At 41.1% G+C, this 25,027-nt stretch overlaps 1 protein-coding gene across 1 annotated transcript in view; it reads right to left on the bottom strand.

Moving 5' to 3' along the window:
- LOC142991426 (cadherin-2-like) overlaps positions 1–25,027 on the bottom strand; it is a 65,253-nt gene that overhangs the window by 13,405 nt on the left and 26,821 nt on the right. Inside the window, exons 5-12 of the mRNA XM_076141558.1 lie at positions 18,928–19,083; positions 16,536–16,680; positions 16,270–16,442; positions 11,866–12,003; positions 11,380–11,565; positions 7,781–8,034; positions 4,073–4,215; positions 173–406 (exon numbers count right to left, since the gene is read on the bottom strand). Of these exons, the coding sequence (XP_075997673.1) occupies positions 173–406; positions 4,073–4,215; positions 7,781–8,034; positions 11,380–11,565; positions 11,866–12,003; positions 16,270–16,442; positions 16,536–16,680; positions 18,928–19,083 (1,429 nt within the window). The remainder of the gene's footprint in view (positions 1–172; positions 407–4,072; positions 4,216–7,780; positions 8,035–11,379; positions 11,566–11,865; positions 12,004–16,269; positions 16,443–16,535; positions 16,681–18,927; positions 19,084–25,027) is intronic.

A 25,027-nucleotide genomic window follows, 5' to 3' on the forward strand; every position in this document is an offset into this window, starting at 1 on the left:
CACAGAGAATAATTTAGCTTTACACTTGAATTATGTTTACTTGAATTATTATATTATTAAGAACTGAACCTCGATTACTGCATATTGAATTTATATTGATGTATAAGTTTGATGATAGCTCAATGTTTAAAGAGGGGAGTCCAAAGCTGAGATACATTTTTCCCATACTGACCACTGAGGCGATTGAGCGTCCAGTTTCGTTGTACATCTGAAGGACGATTAGCTAGCTCAAATGCGAAGGGTCCAGCGTTAGGGTTAAGGTCGGGGTCACTGGCTGTGATATTGATGGCGTTGGGGTCTGGCGTCTCACACATTTCCACCTCAGGTGGGAATACGTACGGTGCATTGTCATTTATATCCAGCAGATACATCTGAAGGGTCCCTGTACCAGTGGCAGCGGGGACACCTGGACACGCAAACACAAACATATATGTACATGCATGAATATGTATGTATGTATATATATATATATGTATATATGTAAACATCATGGGCATATTTCCTTCAGAAACCTTTTCAAAAAACGTTATGACAATCTGTACAATAGATTATAACTCTTAAGCGTTAGTGGATCTTTTGACTGTGGCAATAGTAGAAAAATATTGTTGGGTGCATGGATATCCAAGGCAATTGGATGTTGGTAAGTTTGTCCTGATCTTTGCACCAAAGAGAGGGCAATCAATAAGAATAATTCCCTGAAGACAATAAATATCCTATGCAATGACAATCTTTCCCTCAACCTTTTCTCCACGCCTTTCCATTCCAAATAAAATATATACATTTACTTAACTGTACTGTTTTCAATGCATGTTAAAACTTTGATTCTACATTGATAAGAAAGATAAGACAATTATGACATCATTACACCATAATTACATTGAAAGCAGCTAATTTGATTTCTCTGAGTAGACCTACTTTATGCAACAATGAATCTATTTCCAACGACATGTAAACATCATAGATGAAGAGAGTCACCTCTGTGTAGAGGACCCAGTGTTACATCTTTATGGAATACTAAAAGCAATAATTAAGGTTTAACTTTTAACATCAGCCTGGAAAGGAGGAACTAGCCTGCTTTAACATAATTTTGACAGGCACATCACTAAGGAAGGGAAATAGGGACCGCGACTGACCATCACCGGATCAACCGTTATCCCCTTGCCATAATAAAAACGTCAGCTCATCTCCGGACAGAATCTGAATTTTTATTCACCTCTATGGTGCCAAGACTTTGATTTACATCTTTGTATTGGACACCTTTGCAGACATTTTCCAATTCAAAAATCAGGATCCCAAAATAATTTTCTTTTTTGGAAAAAGACTATGACAAGGGTGGCTAACCAGTCCAGCTCAAAGAGCCACAACAAAACCCAACACCATTTCGAAGAGCCACACTCTCACCAGACTATCAATGGCATTAAATGGATACATAATAATAACATAAGAGCCATTGAGAAGAGGTGACAGAGAATAAATCAAAATATAGGCGGGCAAGAACACTCTAACTCTATCTAACACACACACTTACTAACTCACTCCCAGAAAGAAAAAAACAGAACGACAACTCATAACTGATGGGAAAAGAACCAGAAACAAAATACAGCAAAGTATTGACCCACACGGGTAAAGTGCTGAAAGATTAACTAATAAAGAATGTTCAAACTGTAAACAAAAAGTGCCATCATGACATCATTGCAACTCCAGCCCACCTGTACTCTACCTCAGGGTCTATGTATAAAGTTCAACAACAATAGTAGGGATATCACAACCTTCCTCCCTTCTCTCTATCTCTCTCTCTCCTCTTTCCCCTCTTTCTATATAAAAAAATATCTCCAAAATACCCTACACAATGTCATGTACAATATCTGCTTCAATAAAAACAAATTGCAAAAAAAAGACGTTTATTTTACAATATGAAAATTCTGTACACCAAGACAAAAATCTGTGAGCACTCGAGCTGGAGCCAGGCTGCACCTCAGCCGGCAAAGAACAGCATGCGGTTCACAAGCCACCACTGGACTATGATATGGGACAAAGTATGTCATCAAATGACTTCAATAAGGCACCCCTGCTTGACTCCCCCTCTTCACAGAGCAGAGATTTTACCCTTTCCTTTTTTTCTCCCTCCCTACCACAATTTAAATTCCTTTTCACTATTACAAAGATGTAAGTTCAGTGGAGGTCTCTTACTGGGCAATTTATACTGAAAAATTGTGGTACTGGATTGACTCCTCTGACCTAGTCTGGTGCAGTCCCAATCCTGCTGCACTTCCTCTTCCGTAGCTGCCTTAATATACTCCTCTCTCCCAACCGAAATTGAAAAAACCCAGTGGTTCTCATTATGGTTCCCAATTTGGGAAAGAAAACACCACTTGTTCCCTCCCTCATTCTAGGACTCTTCTTTCTCAGTATGGTTTCACAAAGCCATGTTTCCTTGATTTGTATCCGATGGTAGTTTTATCAGCTTATCTGGGCTGTCAACACAACATATATTGCCTGCAAACCTATTATTCCAGCCTCTATATCAGACTCTTTCCACTAACAATTTTCAAAACTTCCCTTCCCCTCCTCCTCAACTAATATGGGAGGACCTACGCAGAGGACAAATGTGAACGTGTGAACCCACACTGCAACCTCAGCGACATTTGTTTCTTCTTCCCCAGGTTACACAATTACTGGTCTGGTAACTTAAGTACAATGTCCGCCCTAATGGGAACTCAGTTTCAACCTTTCCCCTCATATTGCCATCTTCGGGACTGAGAGATTGTCTTGCATCTCGCTCTGTATAACTGGCTGAAGGACACTTTTTTCCCCTTAAACTCGAGAAAACAAAAAACACAATGAGGGGAAATGGCATCCATTTGTATCTTACTTCACAGATCTACAGGCTATGACGAACTAATGACTGTAAATTTGAACACTATATAGCTTCTGTATCACAGGCAACCCATCTAACAGAACCATGACAATTTGGCTTCACTATTATCACTATTATCACAAGATAATTCATCACCAATAATGTTATTATTCACCATCTGTACAGCCTGACTGTACAGGTAACTAGCTCAAGTCACTGTTTCTTTGTCTCCTTATGCATCTAGTCCACATGTGTATCACATTTCCTAAATCATCATAACCTAAATCTCCTTGCCTTCCGTTCTTTTCCTTGTGTGTTGAAAAACATAGCTAATCTGCATTCTTGACAGGTAATACTGTACACCCCACTAGTCTCCAAAGTTGAAATGAAACTAGTTAATGCACTGTTTTTTGGGTATTCAATAACTATGTAACCAAATGTACTTACATAGTTCTCTCCTCTCTTCTCTCCTCTTACTAGAATGGAGATTCATTGAAATGCACAATGGAACTGATGGAACTATCATTGCTGTTTGACAACTGTGGGAGAGGAAAGTGTTCCTGTTTTTTTAGCAGGTGTAAACTGTGCTCATTAAAAACACCTTGGTAATGCAGAGAGAGCGGGAGAGAGAGGGTGAGGGGAAGAAAGCAGAAATGTCAACAACTGACATCTTTCATCATGAAAGTTTACAGAGTGTGACAACATCAAAATTGCTTTTAAGATATTTCATTCATTTATTTTACTCAAGTAGATCTGGTTTGTATTTGGCACTGAAATAAATATTTTTGCAGACCAGTCTCATGTGTCGTTTTGACAAATATATTTGTTCAGTGAAACTTTGTTACTATGTGTCATTCAGTACCAATCTCTCCTCAAGTCCCTGTGAGATAACCATGACTTCATTACTTCATTATATGTCACACTATTTGATATCAACTTTGATGCATGTCAGATTGTGTGATGCATGAATTTCGAACCACAGCACTTTGACAGGCAAGGAAAAAAAATATGTAGGGAGTAACACCAAGCGGGCTGAATCAATGGCACTACATACTGTCACAATTCTGTTACATTTGTTCCAGTGTTTGCTTGGAAGAGCAAAAGACAACAACATGATTACATTTGACAGATTTTTGTTGACTGCATGTAAACTTCATGAATGCGTTAGAGCACTTGAACAAAAAGCAGGACACCACTGCGGTGATTGTGCCTCACCACTGTCAGATGCCTTGAAGGTCACGCTGTAAAGGTTGTTCTTGACATAGGGAGACTCTCGGTCAAGGATGGCAATGGTAGATATCTGACCATTGCCCGGATCAATCTTCAGCCAGTTGGCAGGGTCATACATCTTGGAGTACCTGGATTGAGAGAGACAGAATTCATGAGAACCCTGAGAGAAATGTCCTTACCTACAAATGTTGAGTTGGTACAACTTTCTCATAAGATTAAAACTTAATGTCTAATAAATGGATTTGTCTCTAGAATGCATTCTTATGGACACCCATATCACAAGAGATTAACATATATTACACCCTAATGTAAAGTACAATACAAACAATGCCCTCGATTTCTGCTATCAATTACTTACAGGCCACAAAAAAATTCACTTTGCTATTTTGGGCACATGAATCGTTCAGCATGTGAAAGTGGCCACCCATAGTCAGAGGCAGACTTTGGATTTATCACAAATTGTCTCAATATTTGTGATGTTTCAGTGACTGATCCTTCCTTATATAACTTACATTGAGGCATATTTAAAAATATTAAATGGTCTCCCTTTAAACATTTGACACTTCTCTTTTAAGATTAGTTATTTCGTCATACCAGTGATACTGTTACCTGAGTTGGTGTGTCATGTTAACAAATTTCTTTTCTGACATAAAATTTTACAAAAAATGTAATTTTATTCAAATGCAAGCTACAGATTTATTTTTGTAGGGTGTTAATGATTGTTTTACCTTTGGAAAGTTTTTTAATGGTGCAATTGCAATTGGTGTGAGCAGAGTGACTTTGCACACTAAATTTTTTAAAACATTTTTGAATGCTGTTTCCTCAAATAGCTAAATCTGTTTTTAACAATATTACACATCACAATACATTCAGTCAGTTGCTTCTATTGTGTATACTGTGATGTGTTGAGTTGAGTTGAATTTTTCAGATGATGTTCACACACGAGAATGAAGGGATAAATGATTATAATCCATGAATAGTTGTTGTATCATTTACAATTTAAAGGTAGAGGAAATTTCAATCTCTGGAGAATTTTCAGAGTGAGTGGAGTGAATAATATTTAACTGTTGAAAAACAGTTGGCGACCCTTAATGAAGCTGTTTTGTTCTTTGAAATAAACTGAAATAAACTTCAACTGATTAATCTCTGTGGGGTCCGTGGGAAGTTCGGACTTGTAAAGGGAAGAGTAAAAAAATGTCAACGTGGTGTTTATTTCCACGGGGTCAGTAGTAGTAGTGCTAGCATCGATATTAATTTGTGGCACGAGATGGGAGGGCCACAGAGTGGCGTTTTACCTGGTGTGCAAATAGACGGCTGGTTTTATCTGCGTGTTCATAATAAGTAGGTCAGGTTTGTAGAAGTCCACTACAATCATCATTAACGAAGATGTGCTCAAACTCGGTCTGAAGCTTAAGAGGCTTCGTAATAAGAGGTTCTGGGGAGAGAATAGATGCTTGTTGATCGAGGGAGGTAATGGCAGCTGAGAGTCCTTCCAGCTTGGTACTGTATTTTTTATTGGAGTGGAGAGGAATGGGAAATAATTTGACCTCTAAGGAATGCTTTCAAATCTCCCAGAGCAGTGAGTGCGAAATATAATTGTTTCTATTAAACCAAAGAAACACCAGGAGGAGACAGCAGTGTAAAACAAATTGATGCCACATAGAGACCAAGCTTAACCACAAGGATAAGAAATACAAGAGATACATACGAGGAGAGATACTCTGAATTGTGTAAAGAAAGACTTAACAAACTTTAAAGTTTAAAGGGACCCCAGATTGGGGGAAAAAAATTAAAAAAATAATCCTATAAGTAGTAGGACCTTAATGTAAGATTCATTTAGATTTAGACCTCAACTGTGTCAAGCGGTGTGCCTGCCCTAGTAGAGGCTCTAGGTCGAGCTGGAAGGCGTCCTTCAGCAAGGCGGCAACAGTATTCAAGATTCAAGATTTAGCTTGTTGTCATTCTCTTTTTTTGCATACATAAAAATAACTAAATGCTGTTTCTCCCAACCCAGCAGTGCAACAAGAAAGAATCCTATCACCCCATCCTATCACCATAGCACAGAGACAGCACTGAAATTTTAAAATTACCTCCTAATTGCATCAGACAAAGGACTTATCTCTGGTCTATGATCTTAGTGCTGCATTTGATACCATTGACCACCATATTCTATTACAGAGACCAGAACATCTAACTGGCATTAGAGGAACTGTATTAAGCTGGTTTACGTCCGTCCTATTTATCAGATCGATTTCACTTTGTTCATGTTAATGATGAATCCCTCATGCACACAAAAGTAAGACTCCTCAAGGTTCAATGCTTGGGCCATGTCATTCATTTACTTCCATGGATGACATTACCCTGGCCTTCAGCGCCACCGTAAGAAACCTAGGAGTAAACTTGATCAGTGGAGTCATTTAACTCCCACAAAAATTGAAATTTCAATGACTTCACTTTTGAGATATTGCAAAAATCAGGCACATCTGTCACAAAATGATGCAGAGAAACAAGTCCACGCATTTGATACCTCAAGGCTGGATTACTGCAACTGATTATTAGGCTGACCTAAGTTCCTCAAGACCCTCCAGCTGGTCCAGAATGCAGCTGCATGTGCTTTAACAAAAACTTGAAAATAGATCATATTACTCCCACTGGTGTGTGTCTCTTTCCTTTCTCTATCTCTCTCTCTCCCCTTTCTCTTTCTCTCTTAACCCAAATAGTCAAGGCAGATGGCCATCCACCTAGGTTCAGCCTGAGGTTTCTTACCATTAAAGGGGAGTTTTTCCTTGCACTGTTGCCAAGTGCTTGCTCATGGGGGAATGTTGGGTTTCTTTAAATGCTGAATTGCCTTGAAACTCTGTTATTATTTGCGCTATATTAATAAATGTGTACGGTGAAGTCTTGTACTTCTTGGGTTTTAGTTTGACCCATGTGTTGTCCACATATCTGAACCAGTGGCTTGGTGTTATTCCTCTGAAAGAATTAAGGGCTGTGCTTTCCACTTTTTCCATGTAGAGGTTGACTGCAATGGGAGAGGTTGGTGAGCCCATAGCACATCCATGATTCTGTCTGTCTTCCATTGTATTGCAAGTAGGTGGTGCAGGTGTGGTGTGGGGTGTTGTAGATAGATAGATAGATAGATAGATAGATAGATAGATAGATAGATAGATAGATAGATAGATAGATAGATAGATAGATAGACAGACAGACAGACAGACAGACAGACAGACAGACAGACACTATGTATGACTGTTACTATGGGACAGAGTGTTCTCTATCAGTTACTGGGCGCGGCATTCTCCTTCCCTAACTGTTATAGACATTCTATGGCTTCACTGAGTAGCTTCTGTTTATTTTGTTGGGTCCCTGTTCTGGTGCTGCTCATCATGTGTTCGCTGTGGTTATCCCCGCTTTGCCATTCAGGTGGTACTGGCAATTTTGAATGGACTGCACAGCGCATGCTTGCAGCCTCAATCGCTACTCACACACGGAAGTAAAAAGAAGATTGGAGCTCATGAAATATTACCAAGGCATATTTCTTGAATGAATCTATTAACTTGTAAAAGTAATGGTTATTGCCCAAATAAAATAAATGCAATAATAGAAATTGGATTCAAATGTACAAAGTTGCTATACACCCCCCACCAACTACTTTAGCAATGTACACTGAACCGCAGTAAGTGGGCATCTTACCGGATAGTCTGTCTCATGAAGCGGTCAGGGTCTTGGGCAGTGAAGGTGGTGAGTAGGGAGCCTTCAGGCAGACCCTCCTCCAGTTTAATGGACTTCATGCTGGGGCTGAACTCTGGACTCTCATTGATGTCGAGTATTCGTACAGAGACGGTTGCTGTGGACTGGCGAGGTAGGTGGATGCCACGGGCCAGTGGGATCTCATTCTCTGCTTCCACAGTCAGCATGAAGGAGCGGGTCTGCTCAAAATCAATAGGCTGGAGGAGGGAGTGAAGTGGGAACATGTTAGTGTTTTCAGGAAGACCATGTTAGCAATCATAGATCATGGAGGACCAAATATTGTTATTCCATATACTACAGCAGCTAATTTCAATGATTATCCCTTACTGTGTGACAGACAGACAGACAGACATAATGCAAAGGGAAAATAAGAGGTAATGCAAATGTTTAACAGGCAAAGTAGAGACATGAACAAACACAAGTGATCAGATGGTGAATTGGTGAAAGTGGTGCAAAATGTTTCACTCTGCCCTCATATGCACATGCATCGCTGAAGTATGGGACATTGCTTTTTCGGTTCTGCAACCATGTTTAATGACATAATTATAATTATTATAACACATGCACACTGTGAAATAAAATTTGCTGTCAAGTTGTCTATTTTCTCAGCTTGTTGGTGCTCTCTGAACACACTGTTGATGTGATAGTAATGTGAAGTTCTCAGAGACTGAATGTGGCATTGCATTACCACTGCATTCCACTAACTCTATTTTCTATCGTTGCTTTTCTATTGTGTGTGTCTGTCTGTCTCTCTCTCTCTCTTTCTCTCTCAACCCAACCTGTCAAGGCAGATGGCCGCTCACCTAGCGCCCGGTTCTGCCTGAGGTTTCCTACTTTTAAAGGGGAGTTTTTGCTTGTTGTGCTTGCTGATGGAGGAATGTTAGGCTTCTTCAAATACTATGTATGTTAAGTGCCTTGGGATAACGTTTGTTGTGATTTGGTGCTATATAAAGTTGACTTTAATTGAAATTGAACTGAATGTGCATTTTTCAATATACTGTATATACCAGGGGTCGCCAACACGTCTTCTGAGGTTCTGAGTAGCTCGCAAAAAGTTCAAAGAATACGTACATTTGTCAAGACAATCTCACTTGGAAAAGCTGTTAAAATTTCTATCCAATCATTACATTACATTACATTACGAGCATTTGGCAGACGCTTTTATCCAAAGCGACTTACATTACATTACCACCCTACGCAGAGGGGGGAGCAATTGAGGGTTCGGTGCCTTGCTCAGGGGCACCTTGGCAGGGACTCGAACCGGCGACCCTCCAGTTCCCAAGCGGAAGCTCTACCCACTGAGCTACTACTACTGCTACTACTACTGCTACTACTACTGCCTCCCCTGAGGCACTCCCCTGAGGCAATCAAATTCACAAACATCCCAAGCCCTTTTGTCACAAAAGGATTATAATCAATTATCAGTCCAACACATATGACGTTGCTGTCAAGTTTGGTGAGTAAGCGCACGCCGAATTTGACGATGACCGCCTCCATAAAAGGCAACAAATAGAGGAATTCATAAGGAATAAAAAAAATGTTCGAATGCGAATGTCAAGTGTGTGCGTGACTCATTTTCGATGCAAACGCGTCTGTGGTTCGCCACCTCACCAAAGTCCACAGCAACTTTTCACGGGACTTTCCGGCTGCTAGTAAGGCGTCATGTGTCGTTCGTGAACGACAAGCCGGCTCATTTAGGTGAACAATGGGAGCAGGCTCCGGTCCGAGAGCCATTTTTATTTTTTCAGCAACTTAATACAAGAGAATGATAGGATGGTCTTCTCCGTGCCATGAACACAGGCAAGACTGAATGTTTGAGCTGATGTTGTGCCGTTCGACCAATTCACGTGAAGACAGACAAGGATCGTAACATCAAGCAGGGAGGGGCAGGGTGTGCTGATGGTGTACTACAGGTACAGAGCAGGACAGAGAGAAGAGATGAGAGATGAGTGACAGCTGGAAAAAAGCAGCATTTGGATGCATTTTAACAATTGTGACAGCATAAAGGCAGAATGCAGAATCAAGCCGTCACATAGAGCAGGGTCCACAAAAAACCTTCACAGACATGAGAACTGTGCATCCAACAGTTCAGTTGGAAGAAAAAATTAGCTCCACCCAGGCTCTCAATCCAGTGTGTGTTCTTCCAAACAGGATAGTACCACCCTCTGTCATCTCACTAACATTAGAACAGACTGAATGCGAAGGTACATTACGATCATTTGGCAGACGCTTTTATCCAAAGCGACTTACATTACCACCCTTTGCAGAGGGGGGAGCAATTGAGGGTTTGGTGCCTTGCTCAGGGGCACCTCGGCAGGGGCTCGAACCGGCAACCCTCCGGTTCCCAAGCGGAAGCACTACCCACTGAGCCACTGCCTCAGGTACCACATGTGTGGTAAAATAGTAAAATAACTAATAATATAAAGAAAATAATAACATTGTTTTGTTTTCTATGAGATAACTATGATGTGAATTTATTAGTGTCAGCTTGACACTGAAAATGTATACAAAAATGTTGCTGAATTGAAGTGTTGGATATCAACATTTTGTAAATGTTCACACAAAAGACGTTTATTCAGCTGGTTTAGGTGGAGAATCAGCCATGTGGATAAATGTTACTAATTATGTAAAACATGAGTAGCTCTCGGAAACTTTTATTTTGTCAAAGTAGCTCTCAGAGACAAAAAGGTTGGAGACCACTAGTATATACTATAAGTATATTTTACTGTAGGCTCAAAACACAGTCAAGTTACCAATGCTTGCTTGCTCGCTAGTTCACTATTCAAACAGTGAATCGTAAAGCCACTAAAAGCTAATAGACAATAGTTCATGGAAGACTGAACAGAATTTGCAGGACTGGGTATTTGTTCTGTCCCATCTGCTTAGCTTAACACACAAAATAGAAGCAGGGATAAACTGCTGATTTAGCTCAGTCAAAACTGTTTCCAACAAATTCAAATAATATTCAGCCTTGTGATATTTCATAAAATATAACCATTCAGCCATTCAGTATCCTGTATTCTTTTTTGGACTTGCCAGGTTTATGTTCTGTCTGTACTGTGCATGAATCCAAGAGATTCTTTGATGTCTGTGTAACTTGTTGCTACCTAACCATTTAAGAATGGCACTTTCGCATTGCCTCCTCCAATCTATGAATTTGATACAGAGATGAAACAGAACAGAAACACAAAATGGTTAAGTTTGAAATGATACATGACATAATAATGCGGGCGGCAGTAGCTCAGTCCGCTTGGTGGACAGCTGGGAACGCTGGAGCACTGGCGAGGTGCACGTGAGCAAGGCACCGGACCCCAAATGCTCCATGGGCGCCGAAGAATGGCTTCCCTGCACCCCCTCTGTAATGCATGTGTTTATGTGTGTGTCATATGAGGGTGTGCAAGTTAAATTTCAATTGCATGTGATTTGCTGTGAATTGCATGCAACATGATGATGAATAAAGTATCTTATCTTATCTCAATAATGACTGATACTACAAACATTCAATTCCATATTCCATGTGTGTTGGGGAGGCCAAAACCCACCTTAAGCACAGTGAGCAGGCCCTCATTGGTGGTGGGATCAGTGGGAATGGAGAATCGTCCCGTGTGGTCTCCAGCAATGATCCGGTACATAGAGTTCCAGGCTGAAGTGTGAGGCTGGTCCTTGTCTGTCACTGTCAGGTTTGCAACAATCACATTAACCCTGTTCTCATGGACTTCCCCAAAGAACTAAAAGAAGACAGAGAAAAACATCAATTTGCAGTTGTAAAGGAATTAATAATAACTTAGAATAACAAAGAATCATTGCTCTGAACAAAGAGGAGATGATGGTAGTTGTAAGTGCCTGTGTTTCTCAAAATTAAGGCCATTATTCTCACAAAATCTGCTGCTTCCTCTCAACATTCAACTTGTTTAGCTTTACTGAGCGGAATTAACACATTGGCTTTTCACTCAGTTTCAGACCCATTTTCCAGAATAGTGCCTTCCCTGTTTTTATAATTACATTCCAGTCAGCGTGTGAGAACCTACAGTATCTGAGGTGAATTCAGGGGGATTATCGTTGACATCTGTGATTCCGATCACAGCAGTAGCAGTGTTGGACAGGCCATAGGTGGGGTTTCCCTCCATATCTGTAGCTTGGATGATCAGAGTGTACTGGGTGACTTTCTGGAAACAGGCAGAAAACAGAAACAGCTGGTAAGGTAGACTTATTTATCTTTCATTCTGTCTTCACATCATTTTTAGAATTTTTTTTAGATTAGGAGTGTAAATGTATTAAGTGTATTAGGAGTGTAAACCAAAGCTATTATCTGTTTCTGTGTGCAAACTTAAAAAAATTCTCTACAATTACGGCTTTTTGTCAGAAATTGACGAGAGACTCTCCCCAAAAAATCCAATACACCAAGTTCTTGTCACTGCTTGGCTGGCCAGGGGAGAGCCAGCCTCGTGCCACTTGCATGACACATGATACCAGCACCTGCAGAGGTGGAACTTCTGTATTAGGGTATAAGGTATTGCATAATGATATTTTCAAATGTTTAAATATTATCTTTAGTGATACTTAAAACTTAATTCAAAATGCAGCTTTGCTTATTTCACTGCAAATGCTAAAAGAGGCTGGCAGCGAACATGAAAGAAAAATGTAACATTGTTGCATTATTCTAATTATAACCAACACATTAAATCTGTTGCCACGTTTTATGAATTGAACAGGGTAGAGGAGGATGTGTTAGAGGAGGGTATTTATGGTATAAACAAAATAATGTACAACTTCAAATCAAATTTCAAGTAAGCAGACCCCTCACATTCTACTATAACATCCCATAGGATGAACATTATTTCACAGAAAGATATTTTATCTTGATTTATCGTGATTTAGAAGGTAGCTTTTTGTCAAAGCTACAATTTTATAGCTGGTGACATAGTCCATTAGTGCTCAACAATAAAGAGTTCAAACAGTGTATTTGCCTACACTGCACCTTTTCAATGCCTCCAAAAGAGAAAGTTATGTCATCAGTATCAATTCTGGGAGCTGTGGCTGCAATAATTGAACTGTAAAAAAGATTTGTAAATTCAGTCTAAAATTACCATTACATCACCATTATGTCTAGCTGTGTTCTCTGAAAGGGCATATTAAGACAAAAAAACTCAAAAGTCAAAAGTGTGGGAACAATAGCTCCACTTTATCAATATGAACTTCGTATCAGGGTCTTTAATTCTAAATTAATCTGGGGGAAATTAAACAAACCCAATCAAAGTAATCTAATTTATTCAAATCAATAGCATACCAGAACCAGCTAATTCTCACATGGACCTCTAATACTCTGCTTGAGGAAATATTCACAGACAACAACTTACTGCTAAATGAATATTTGTTACTAAATAAACAGACTTAACATTACAATGACTGGGATAATAAATTGAATTTGTAGCAGAATCAACAGATGAGAAGTACTGTAGAAGGATTTAATGTCGGATTACAAATGATAAATAAACTAAACTCAGAAGAACAGTTTAGTGCTGTTATGAAATTTTCAAATTGTCAGATTTTCCTACTAATTCAGAGATAAATGACCAACTCTAAGATCATCTCTGCAGATGTTTAAGGAAGATGGATCTCCAAATAGCAGGCGTACGATAACGTCAGCACATACATGTCTTTTGATTGGATACACACTATTGAGAGGCAGAGCTATGCAGAGATGGCAAACTGAACTTGAATGAGCTAATTTGTGTAGATTTCTACAAGCTGTTTTTTTTCAACCCACAATGGCTGAAGGAAGAGAAGAGATCGATTTGGTCGCAGATATAATATTACGCCATTTTCAAGACAAACTTTTCAAGAAAAGCTAGACATCATGAGAAGAGAACCCCGACGCTGAAGTTGGTAGTTTCACACTGTTAGTTGAAAATTCAGATTTATTGATTATAAATGCTTCGGAAATATTAATATAACTATTAATAATATTGACTTTGTAAAGGTGATGCAACGCCCGGTTATACTGCATTTCTGTCAAATTGTATATTGTCTAGAGCAGGGGTGCCCAATACGTTGATCGGTAATCGTGACGGTAATGTGGGTAGATTGCATGGCATTGAAAAAAAAAGTTAGCCTATTGTTAAAAGTTAGCCGACACCGGCAAGTGCGCCACACTCAGCGCACTTGCGTGCACACAAGACTTCAGATCCCTATGTCCCACTGTCCATCCCCGACCAGAGGTTGATCTAATATAAAGTCCGATGGCCTTCATCTCCTCTCTTGGAACTTGGAAGGCCCTCTTCTTCTCATTTAAGAGGGCCATGATGTCTCTGGTCACAGGAGGTTTGTTGTGGAAGCAGCATGCAAACAAAAAGGCAAGATACATCCTGCCAGTATTGCTATTTCCAATGATTTTTCAAAATGTTGTGTATTGTGTTGTTGTGGTGCAGAGTTGTAGATCGTGGTTTCAAGTTTTTGACGGTCTTTGGCACATGAAAGAGGTCGAAGGCAGACCAGTTGAGAGCATGGGGGACGGATCCAAAAGCGTTGGCTAGGTCCAGGAATGAGACATGCTGGTTTCTTCCTTCCCTTTTTGCAGACTGGATTTGATGCCAAATCATGTGTTCCAGGCTTCTTGAAAAACCTGGTATAACAGCTTTCTGTACCGATGTCTCAATCAGTTTGTTTCTTTTCAGGTAGGTTATCATCTTGCAAACAACCTCGAAGAAGATTTTCCCTTCAATGTTCAGAAGACTCATCTGCTGGAATAAATGTTTGAGGCATCTTTATCCCCCTAGATCCAGTCCACAACAACCACCTGGTTCCTCTCTCATTCTTGGACTCAGTATGGCATCACAAAGGCATACAATGTTTCCTTGATCTGTATTCAGACGGCATTTTTTATAGCTTCTCTAATCCGTCAAGACAACATATACTACCTGCAAACCAATTATTTAATTGTTAAAATATAACAATTTCCAAAACTTCCCTTCCCCTCCCCGTTAACTCATGTGAAGAAGTCATATGCAAACTACACACAGTCTCGTCCTTGTACACAAGTTCCAAAGAAACAAGATAGATGTTCCAATCTACACTGTAATCTAAGCCCCATGTTTTTTCTCTGCCCCAGGCTATACACTTACTGGTCTGGTTACTTCAACACAATGTATACCATGTTGGGAACGCAGTTTCAACCTTCTCCTCATATTGCCATCTACGGAACCCCACCTGACTCACGCCAATTTAACACTGCGAAAAAAGAAATTATCATTTTCACCTCTATGCTTGCTAGGTGCAGCCTGCTTTTACACTGAAAATTCCTCACCCCTTCCTCTATTTCACAATGGCTAAAGGAATGTTTTTTCTTAAACTTGAGAAAATCAAGTACACTATGAGTGGACACACTGATAAGTTCAGAAATGGCAACCATTTCTGTCCTATTTCACAGATCCACAGGCTATGACAGACCAATGACTTGAAAACTGAACACCAAACAGTTTCTAAATCGCAGACGGGGCAGGATGGGGGAGGGTGAATGTGGGGTTTTGTGAGTGTTGGGGTGGGGGCTGGGTCGGGTCTTTGGGTGGGATTTCGTCCCCTTTGGTTTTTCTCCTCTGCTTCCTCGTGTCTCCTTTTTTGTTTCTCTCTTTTTCTCCCACCACAGCCTATGATGCGATTTGTAGCTGCACTGCTGTATGACATCATCCTACAAAAACTGTATCTCTACAAGATCATAGAACCAACAACAATGTCACCCAGAACTCTGTGTCCTCACTACTGTGTCATTTCTACTCAACGTTCGGTGGCTGTGGCTTTCTGCTGTAGCCCTGTGTGTCATCCTACTGTCGTCATTAACTTGCCTGCTTTACAATCATAAAAAAATAGAATAGAATAAAGTGCAAAATATTGATTAAAGGACAGAAAGAGTGGATGTGACCTAAACGAAGACTTTAGGTCACACTTCTCTATCAGACAGTGGTGAGGAGTTGTAAAATGACAAAGCAGCAGGCAGGAAGCATCTCCCGTATCGGTCCTTGTGACAGCGAAGTGCGTTTCGAAATTTGCGATCTGCCGGTCTGGCCCGGTCTGTCTTGCGGGCTGGATCACTAATTCAGTGTAAGTTGGATAATTTCCCACGGCACACCTGATGATCTCTCACGGCACATAAGCGTGCCGCGGCACACTGGTTGAAAAACACTGTCTTAGAGCAGTGTTTTTCAACCAGTGTGCCACAGACTGGTAGAACATTTCCAACATCTTGTTGCACACATTGAAAGATCTCAGCTTCCACAGAAAACAGAGGGTGCTCATCCCGTTTGTGGTTACAGCAGTGGGATAAGATGGCCTCACTACCTTTACTTTGACACTGAACACAACTATTTATCTCCAACAACGCTGTTATAAACAACCCGACTGTACAAGCTATCGTGGCTCAGACATGTGTGTGCACACACCTCCCGATCCAGGCCTGCTGCCACAGTGATGACGTCACCAGTCTTGTTGTTAATGGTAAACATATTTGAAGAGGGGCTTTGGGGATTCTGGGATAGGATCTTGTATCGTAGCATTCCATTGGCTGTCTTTGGATCATCCTTATCTACTGCTGTCACTCCCATCACAAAAGATCCTGCAGAGAGAAACAATAGATGACAAATTCACAAATACACACACACACACACACAAATACAAGCACAAAGGAAACATTTGTGTGTGTCAGTACCTGGCTTGGATCCTTCTGGCACAGAGCCATTGAAGGTGGTGTGTGTGAACTCTGGTCTGTTGTCGTTCATGTCTATGACATTAATCACAATGTCGATGGGATTCTCCACCTGATTGCCATTCAGATCCACAGCATGGGCTCGCAACTGTACATACACATACACACGCCAGGAGAAAAGGTGTAGCAGAATAAATCCCTTTTAATGCAAGCACAATATTGAATTGAAATAAGTTAAGTTAAATAAATGACCAACCAGGATGCAAATTTCTGCGGCACCACAGTTTTCAAATTAGAGCGTATTTTGCGGAAACATGAACGCAGGCGCTAAGTTCATGTAAATGTACTAGTGCCTCTTGCGACTGTTATCCTGGTGTCCTGGTTTCTTCATCAACGTGTTCAGGTCTTGCAAAATTTAAATGTGAATTGAATTTCTTTGGAATCTCTCTCTCTCCCTTTCTCTCTTGATCAGTGTATCATTTTATTTTTCTCACAATACCATTTATAATTATGAGTGTCAAATATTTACAGAAGTGACAGTACATTGAAGTTCTTGCAAGTACTACTACCCCATCCTTCATCGCTTCATATCCTGCCCCTAGCTTCATGCATCCCTGAACACATGTAATCTATTTTTTACTGCCTGTATTGTGTAGAAATTAGAAACATTTGACATAGAATAATTGCCACAAAATTATTTTGTGAATGTTGACAAAACTTTCAAAATGTAAATCATAACTTTTTGTTTTGTTTTAAAAAAAACAAGTACAATTATCAGTCTGTCTTTGAATTTCAAAGCAACAAAGCAAAGCATTTCAAACATTTTACACAGAGGTCTAAATTATTTATCCTCTTCTGAGTAATGGCAAGCCATGACACTTGAGCGGGCCTAAAGAGTTGATGAAGGGGAGATATGCTACTTTTCTTGGTGTCAATTTGCTCTTACACTTGACTATTAAATGAGGTAGAAAAACCAATCAAAAATATGCTGGTAATCGGGCCACCTACCATAACGTTGGTGAAATCATTAACTAGTTGTCCTTGACCGGTGCAAATAACATCAATGAAATAAGTGATTTGGTGGAAAAAAAAAACCTGTAGCATATTGCGAAGTAACATCACGTCTTGCCCCACTCTGCTGTGTGTCTCTGTGTGATCCATCTAAAAAGCTGCAGGTTCAGGTTTGTGCTCTGTGCAGCTGTTCAGGTGTTCTAGTCAATCCTGTCTGCCAGCTTTGTTACCTTGTGTTCTTGATTGCTTTTGTTGGTATCTAAGTTGCTTTGCATTTGCTATCACCTGTTTTGCCTTGAGACCTTTGTCCTCCTTTATGTGTTTCTCCTTTTAGCCCAGTTGCTTACTGCATGGAGTTTCATTTTACCTCTTCTGTCCAAGGTTTAGCGTGCCTGCTATTTTAGTTGTTTCCCCTGTATCTCTAGTTTCCTTGTGTGTTCAGTATACGGTTTGTATTTCGTCATTAAATTATCATTGTCATTCCGACACCTGCACCTTGAGTCGTCCTCCGTACACTTGACCTGGCTCAGTTTTCTCTCTCGGGTCAGATCGTAACATAAAAGGTCAAAGATGGTGAGTATTCAATATTGACTGGTCTTGAGCCTACAATAAGTCATTGAATCTCACTGAATGAAGCACCTGTGAAAGACTCATTTGTGAAAGGCCATAACTACCTTCAATAATCATGAAGGCCTAGCGTAGCTTCAAGTCTGTAGTCTACATCAAATAACACAACTTAAATGCAAAGTAACCTACAGTAACTGTGTGCCTGTACTGACAATGGAGTACTACAACTGCAAAAGCCTTTTTATGGTGCTTCAGTTTTATCTACATGCATGAGAAAAAATAGATCTAGGACAGAGTGACAAAAAACAAGAAAAAACAAGATTCTGACATGCAAAGAATGACATTAAGCAGGGCACCCTGAGGCTGCATTACACTACAGGGCATGTTCCCAATTCTATTTGCATCTTCTTTGTTTTTTGTCTTTACCTGCTTATTACTTTTTAATGTTAGGAGTGATAAGGGCCTATATGAGCAGCAGCAGTTGTGGTGTTAAAATGTGCTCAAAAGGAAGACTTTTATGACTTGCTGATATCTGACTTGGTTGAATGCACCATTCGCAGGGGAAAACATGTTGGATAATTTCTTTCCACGTTGGACTAGAAATGTGGCAAAAGCAATTGAATAATCAATGTAAAGATGCACTGTTTTGGGTCCATCAATCTGAAAAGTAAGTATTTTTTCTCCTTCAGACAGAAGATTTTCAATATAATTCTTTGAGTAAATGAAGCAATTTCGAATCCGTGCCAATCCTATATATCAATCACCCTTTGCACATTTAGAGCATTGACGCGACAAGGCTTCTAACCAGAAATCTTACATGAAAGTTGGAGATGTGCTCTCTGTCTAGAGGCTTGGTGACAGACAGCTGTCCTGAGATAAGGTTGATGATGAAGATGCCGGTTGGAGGCTGATCGGCCCCGGGGCCTGTCACACTGTAGCGCAGCATCCGATTCTTATCGCTGTCTGAGCGGATCTGAAGCACACAGCAGGGAGAGGTTGAGCACAGTGAGGGAGTTAGAATACACTCAATTTATTCTAAAGCAATTAGTCTATTAGTCTAAAAGATCATGCGTTAACTGAGCTCCATCAGATATTTTGATAATTACGCATGGACAATACTTCATGTTAAATGGTAAATATATAGTAATATCATAATAGAATATAGGATACAAAATAAAAACACCAACAATTACTTCTGGGGTCTGTTGCATTCTACAGTAAAACACAAAACAGATGCATGGAATGTAAAACCAGAACTTAAACTTGAGCCTTTCCTATTCATAACTTTTCTTCCTTAAGTTAATGTCTTAAAAGTTATCCCAGATTTGCAGACTTTTATAGTTTGAAATGAATCAGATATGGATTACTGAACAGCCACCGGGTTACAGGCCTAGGTGCTCTGCAAAGGCCACGAAGACGGAACCTCTCTCTTGCTTCACTGTGAAAATTGTATGAGGATTTCATTAAACATGAAGAAATACTATATCTTGAGGTGGTTTCTGTGGCATGTTGATAAAGAAACAAATGACAAAACTGTAACAGACCTGGCAAATTAGTTAAGTAAAAAATTACATCTCCAGACAGATTTATTAAAATTGCCATCTAGACCTCAAATATCTGCTTCCGCTCATGTTTTCAGTTGTGCAGGGTATTTACTAAGATCGATTCAGAAAATGAGTTCAGCCAGTTCAAGGTCTTTCCTGGCAGCTACGACTAACACTTTTCTTGCGTCTCTTGTCTTGCTGTCTCTTCTCTTCATGAAGATGTTTGGGTCACGCAAAATGTAGATGCTATTTGAATTTCATTAGTATTTCTCTCTTGATCGACAATTTTTAATTTACCTCAGTGTACCTCACAATATAATCTATGATGATGTGTTTTAGATATATAATATTCAATAAATTGGGTAAATATTTCCAGTTACATTGCCATTTGAAGATTACTTTTTCTTTTTCCTTTTCACACCGCGGGCCCTGCATGTTGACTGATTCCAAATAATTGTTCTCCAGCGTGGTCTCAATGTAGCGTAGTCACTAACTGTGAAATCATTCATGATGATGTCTCAGATCTCCCACAACTATAATTTGCAATATTTGTTTCATACAAATAAAACATATGGGAAAAAAATTGCTGAAAAAACGTTTAAATATTGGAAAAGCCCCCTATGCACATATGGCCAACCCCTGGAGAACATTTCTGCCAAGTTGAGAGACGATTGGAGGAATGGTGCTTGTTCCAACTCAATTATGGTTGTAAGATATGATGAGATAAGACAATAATTGAATATAAATAAAGAAATATACATTTGTTGACATAGTACAACAGTATGTATACTGTATATAGCAGTCGTCGCCAACAGGTTGCCCCCGAGCTACAAGTACCAACCTGGTTCTGAGTAGCTCGCAAAAGGTTCAAAGAATACCTACATTTGACAACACAATGTCACTTGGTAAAGCTGTTTTAATTTCTATCCAATCAAATTCACAGACATCCCGCCCCCTTTTGTCACAAAACGATTATAAGCCAATCAGCTGTCAGTCCAACAAATGACGCTGCCGTCATGTTTGGTTACATGACACCGTAACTTTTGGCTAGCCAGTGCACGCCCAATTGGACGAAAATAGCCCCGATAAAAGGCAACAAATAAACTATTTTCATGAGGTAGTAAAAAAATTAACGAATGTGAATGACAAGTGTGTGCGTGGCTCATTTGCGCGTCGAGCGCCACTTCACCAAAGTCCACAGCAACTTTTCATGGGACTTTCCGGCTTCTAGCTGAGCGCCATGTGTCCTTAGCGGACGGAGGCAGTAGTCGAGTGGGTAGCGCTTCCGCTGAAGAACCGGAGGGTTGCCGGTTCGAGTCCCTGCCGAGGTGCCCCTGAGCAAGGCACCGAACCCTCAATTGCTCCCCCCTCTGCAAAGGGTGGTAATATAATGTAATGTAAGTCGCTTTGGATAAAAGCGTCTGCCAAATGATCGTAATGTAATGTAATGTAATGTTAGCGAACTTTTAGGTGAACAATGGGAGCCGGCTCCCGTCCGAGAGACGTTTTTATTTTTTCTGCAACTTAATACAAGACAGAATGATCGGATGGTCTTCTCTGTGCCATGAACACGGGGAAGACTGAGTGTTTAAACTGATGTTGTGTCGTTTGAGCAATTCACGTGAAGACAGACAAGGATCATACAATCAAGAAGGGAGGGATGGGGCGTGCTGACAGTCTTACACAGGTACAGAACAGAGAGAGAAGCAGAGATGACCGACAGCTGGAAAAAAGCAGCATTTGGATGCATTTTAACAATTGTGACAACATAAAAGGCATAATGCAGAATTAAGCCGTCATGTCGAGCAGGGTCCACAAGAAAACTTCACAGCCATGAGAACTGTGCATCCAACAGTCCAGTTGGAAGAAAAAATAAGCTCCACCCTGGCTCTCAATCCAGTGTATTTTCTTCCAAACAGGAAAACACTCTGAAAAAAACATTCTAAAACTGTATAACAGAGAACATGCTTCACTGCAAGAACATTCCAGATGATATGGGAACTACAGGGAATTCCCTGAATTACAGGGAATGTGAAGGGAAATTGTGACAGTGATATCTGGACAGACTGAATGCATGTGAAATATGAAAGGTATAGTATTGGTGAAATAGTAAAATAAGTAACTAATAATGTATGTTATGAAAAAAATCATAACATTTTTTTGCGCTTGTCTTGCTGAATCGAAGTGCATTTGATACAAGTGTGAGTGTTGGATATCAACATGTTGTAAATGTTCACACAAAAGACGCTTATTCAGCTGGTTTTCAGCCATGTGGACAAATGTTACTAATAATGTAAAACATGAGTAGCTCTTGGACACTTTCATTTTGTCAAAGTAGCTCTCAGAGACAAAAAGGTTGGAGACCACTGGTATATAGATATAGGAAGAATGGTTTGTTTTTTCCATGCTGAAAACCCTGATGATATTTTACATCAAATTCAAGTGAATACATGAACCATATTTCCATATCTTAATCGTATGTCAGAATCAAAAGAGCTTTATTGCCAAGTAAGTTTTCACCTACAAGGAATTTGTAGTGCAATGTGCAATATGCAAACTGTGCAAAAAATGAAATCTGCAAGTTACAAGGTACAAATGTGCAAGTACCAATTGTTCTGATTATATGGTCAGTGAAAGACCCGGGCTTTGTTGATGAGGCCCACTGCGGAGGGGAAGAAGCTGTTCTGTTTGTGGCGTGAGGTTTTAGTCCTGATGGACCTCAAGCCTCCTGCCAGAGGGGAGGGTTTCAAACAGTTTGTGTCCGAGGTGGGAGGGGTCAACCGCAATCTTGCCTGCCCGCCTCAGGGTCCGAGAGGCGTACAGGTCCTGGAGGGACGGCAGGTTGCAATCGATCACCTTCTCTGCACAGCGGATACAGCCTGCCCTTGTCCTTGAGTAGAAGTGCACCATCATTGTCTTTGGCAGATTGAACTTCTTCAGCTGCCGCAGGAAGAATATCCTCTGCTGGGCTTTTTTGGTGAGGGAGCTGATGTTGAGCTCCCACTTGAGGTCCTGAGAGATGATGGATCCCAGGAATCGAAAGGACTCCACAGTGTCAACTGGGGAGTTACACAGAATGATGGGGGTGGATGGGGCTGCGTTCAGTCGGAATGTTAGGATCTTGCAATCCTTAATTAGAAGGGGTGGCCCCACAGATGTGGATACAACACCAGACATTGTGATCAAAATATTAAAAAGGTTTATAATAAATCTGGTCATTGCAGAAATCAAAACCACAGGAAAGCAGAGTCCGGAGCGTCAGTGGAACACACGAAATCCGTAGCTGCAGGTGAGGACGAGGAAGCCGGCGTGGTGGATGGAGACACGGAGATCGATTCCAGGGAGAGGCGAGTGAATGGATCTATAAGGTCCAGGAAGAGACACAGGCACAAATGACAAAAAAGACTGACGATCCAAAAAAGGTGCAATCCTCAATCCTCAATGATGCTGGGAGCTTGAGTCTTACTACTTTGGGGTTGATAACATGCTCCACCGTAAACAGCCCAATGTAGCGGAGTGAAAGTTTTTTTGACACCGCTATGAGGGATGTCTTTAGATGCAAACTGACTGACCTGGCTGGTATGTAGGGGATGGAACTCTATGTCGGTCCGCCAGCCGCTTGTTTTCATCTGCCGTATGTAGCAGGGCAGCACAAATCGCCTTCCAGGTCTTGCGGCGGCGACGCAGGTGGTGTAGCACTGAGGGAACGGCCAAGGAAGCCTCAAAAGGCGATACTCCTGTGGCTGTTGAAGTCAGTGAATTGAGGGCATACTCTACCCACGGTAGATAGTCGCTCCCGCCTCCAAATCCTGGTTGGCCCTCTCCGTCTGACCCTTGGTCTGGGGATGAAAACCTGAGGACAGACTGATGGATGCTCCCAAGGCTTTGCAGAACACCTTCCAAACCTGATAGGTGAACTGAGGTCCACGGTCGGAGACAATGTCTTGTGGAATTCCATGCAGCAGGAACACCTGGGAAACGAGGATTTGTGCAGTCTCAAGGGTAGAAGGGAGCTTAGGCAGAGCAACAAAATGCACCATCTTGGAAAATCGGTCAACAATGGTGAGAATAGCCGAGTAGCCCTTGGACATGGGTAGGCCCGTGACAAAATCACCCGCTATATGAGACCAGAGACAACTAGGCACCGGAAGAGGACAGAGTAACCCTACAGGGGGGCGATGGGTACCCCTGGCACACAAGGTGCACGCAGAGACATAAGCCCTGGTGACAGCTGCCATACATGGCCACCAAAATTGTCTTCTCATGAGGGACAATGTGATTGAAATCCCAAGATGACAAGCAAAACAAGAGGTGTGGGCCCACTGCAAAACCTGGGAACGGACAGCATCAGGGACGAAAAGGCAGTTGTAAGGACCTCCACCTGGATCAGGTTGCAGTTGCTGCGCCTCACGGTCAAATACGGTCAGGGACAGCGGAACCTGTATCAGGGGAGAACTGGCGGGACAAGGCATCGGATTTAATGTTACGAGAACCAGGGCAATAAGTGAGGATGAAGTGGAAGCGACTGAAAAACAGTGCCCACCGGGCCCGGTTGGAATTAAGTCGCTTAGCAGTTTGGACGTAAGCCAGGTTCTTATGGTCAGTCCAAACAATAAAAGGCAACACAGAGCCCTCTAACCAGTGTCTCCACTCCTCTAATCTCAACTTAACTGCCAACAACTCCTTGTTCCCCACATCGTAGTTCTTTTAGGCAGGCGACAGATGCCGGGAGAAGAACGCACAGGGGTGTAATATATTCGAGTATTTATCAATTATCTGAGTATTGGGACAGCACTGCACCCACCCCTGAATCTGAAGCGTCCATTTCCACCATTAACTGCCGGGCCAGGTCAGGCTGGTTAATTATAAGAGCCGAGGTGAAAAGCTTCTTCAGCTTGTCAAATGCAGTACTGGCCTCTGGAGACCAGCAGAAGGGGGTTGCAGTGGAGGTGAGTGAGGGGTGCCGCCAAACTAAATCGCCGGTAAAAGTTAGAAAACCCTAGGAACAGCTGAAGTTCCTTACGCGAGCACGGAACAGGCCAGTCCGTCACCGCCCCAACGTTGTCGGAATCTGTCCTCATCTGCCCACTCTGCAAAACAAATCCCAGAAAACTAATTGTCTCTACATGAAATTTACAGTTCTCCGCTTTTACAAATAATTTGTTCTCTAACAGTCTCTGGAGGACCAGGCGGACATGACGAACATGTCCAGAAAGGGAACTTGAGAAAATAAGAATGTCGTCTAAATACACAAAAACAAAATGGTGCAGAAAGTCTCTCAAAACATTGTTCACCAAGTTCTGAAAAACCGTGGGAACATTTGTGAGTCCATTACCAAGTATTCAAAATGGCCCAATGCAGTGTTGAATGCCG

This window comes from Genypterus blacodes, unplaced genomic scaffold, assembly GCF_046128005.1.
Source record: "Genypterus blacodes isolate CSIRO-AG114 ecotype Tasmania unplaced genomic scaffold, CSIRO-AGI_Gbla_v1 ptg000019l_1, whole genome shotgun sequence".
Lineage (NCBI taxonomy): Eukaryota > Metazoa > Chordata > Actinopteri > Ophidiiformes > Ophidiidae > Genypterus > Genypterus blacodes.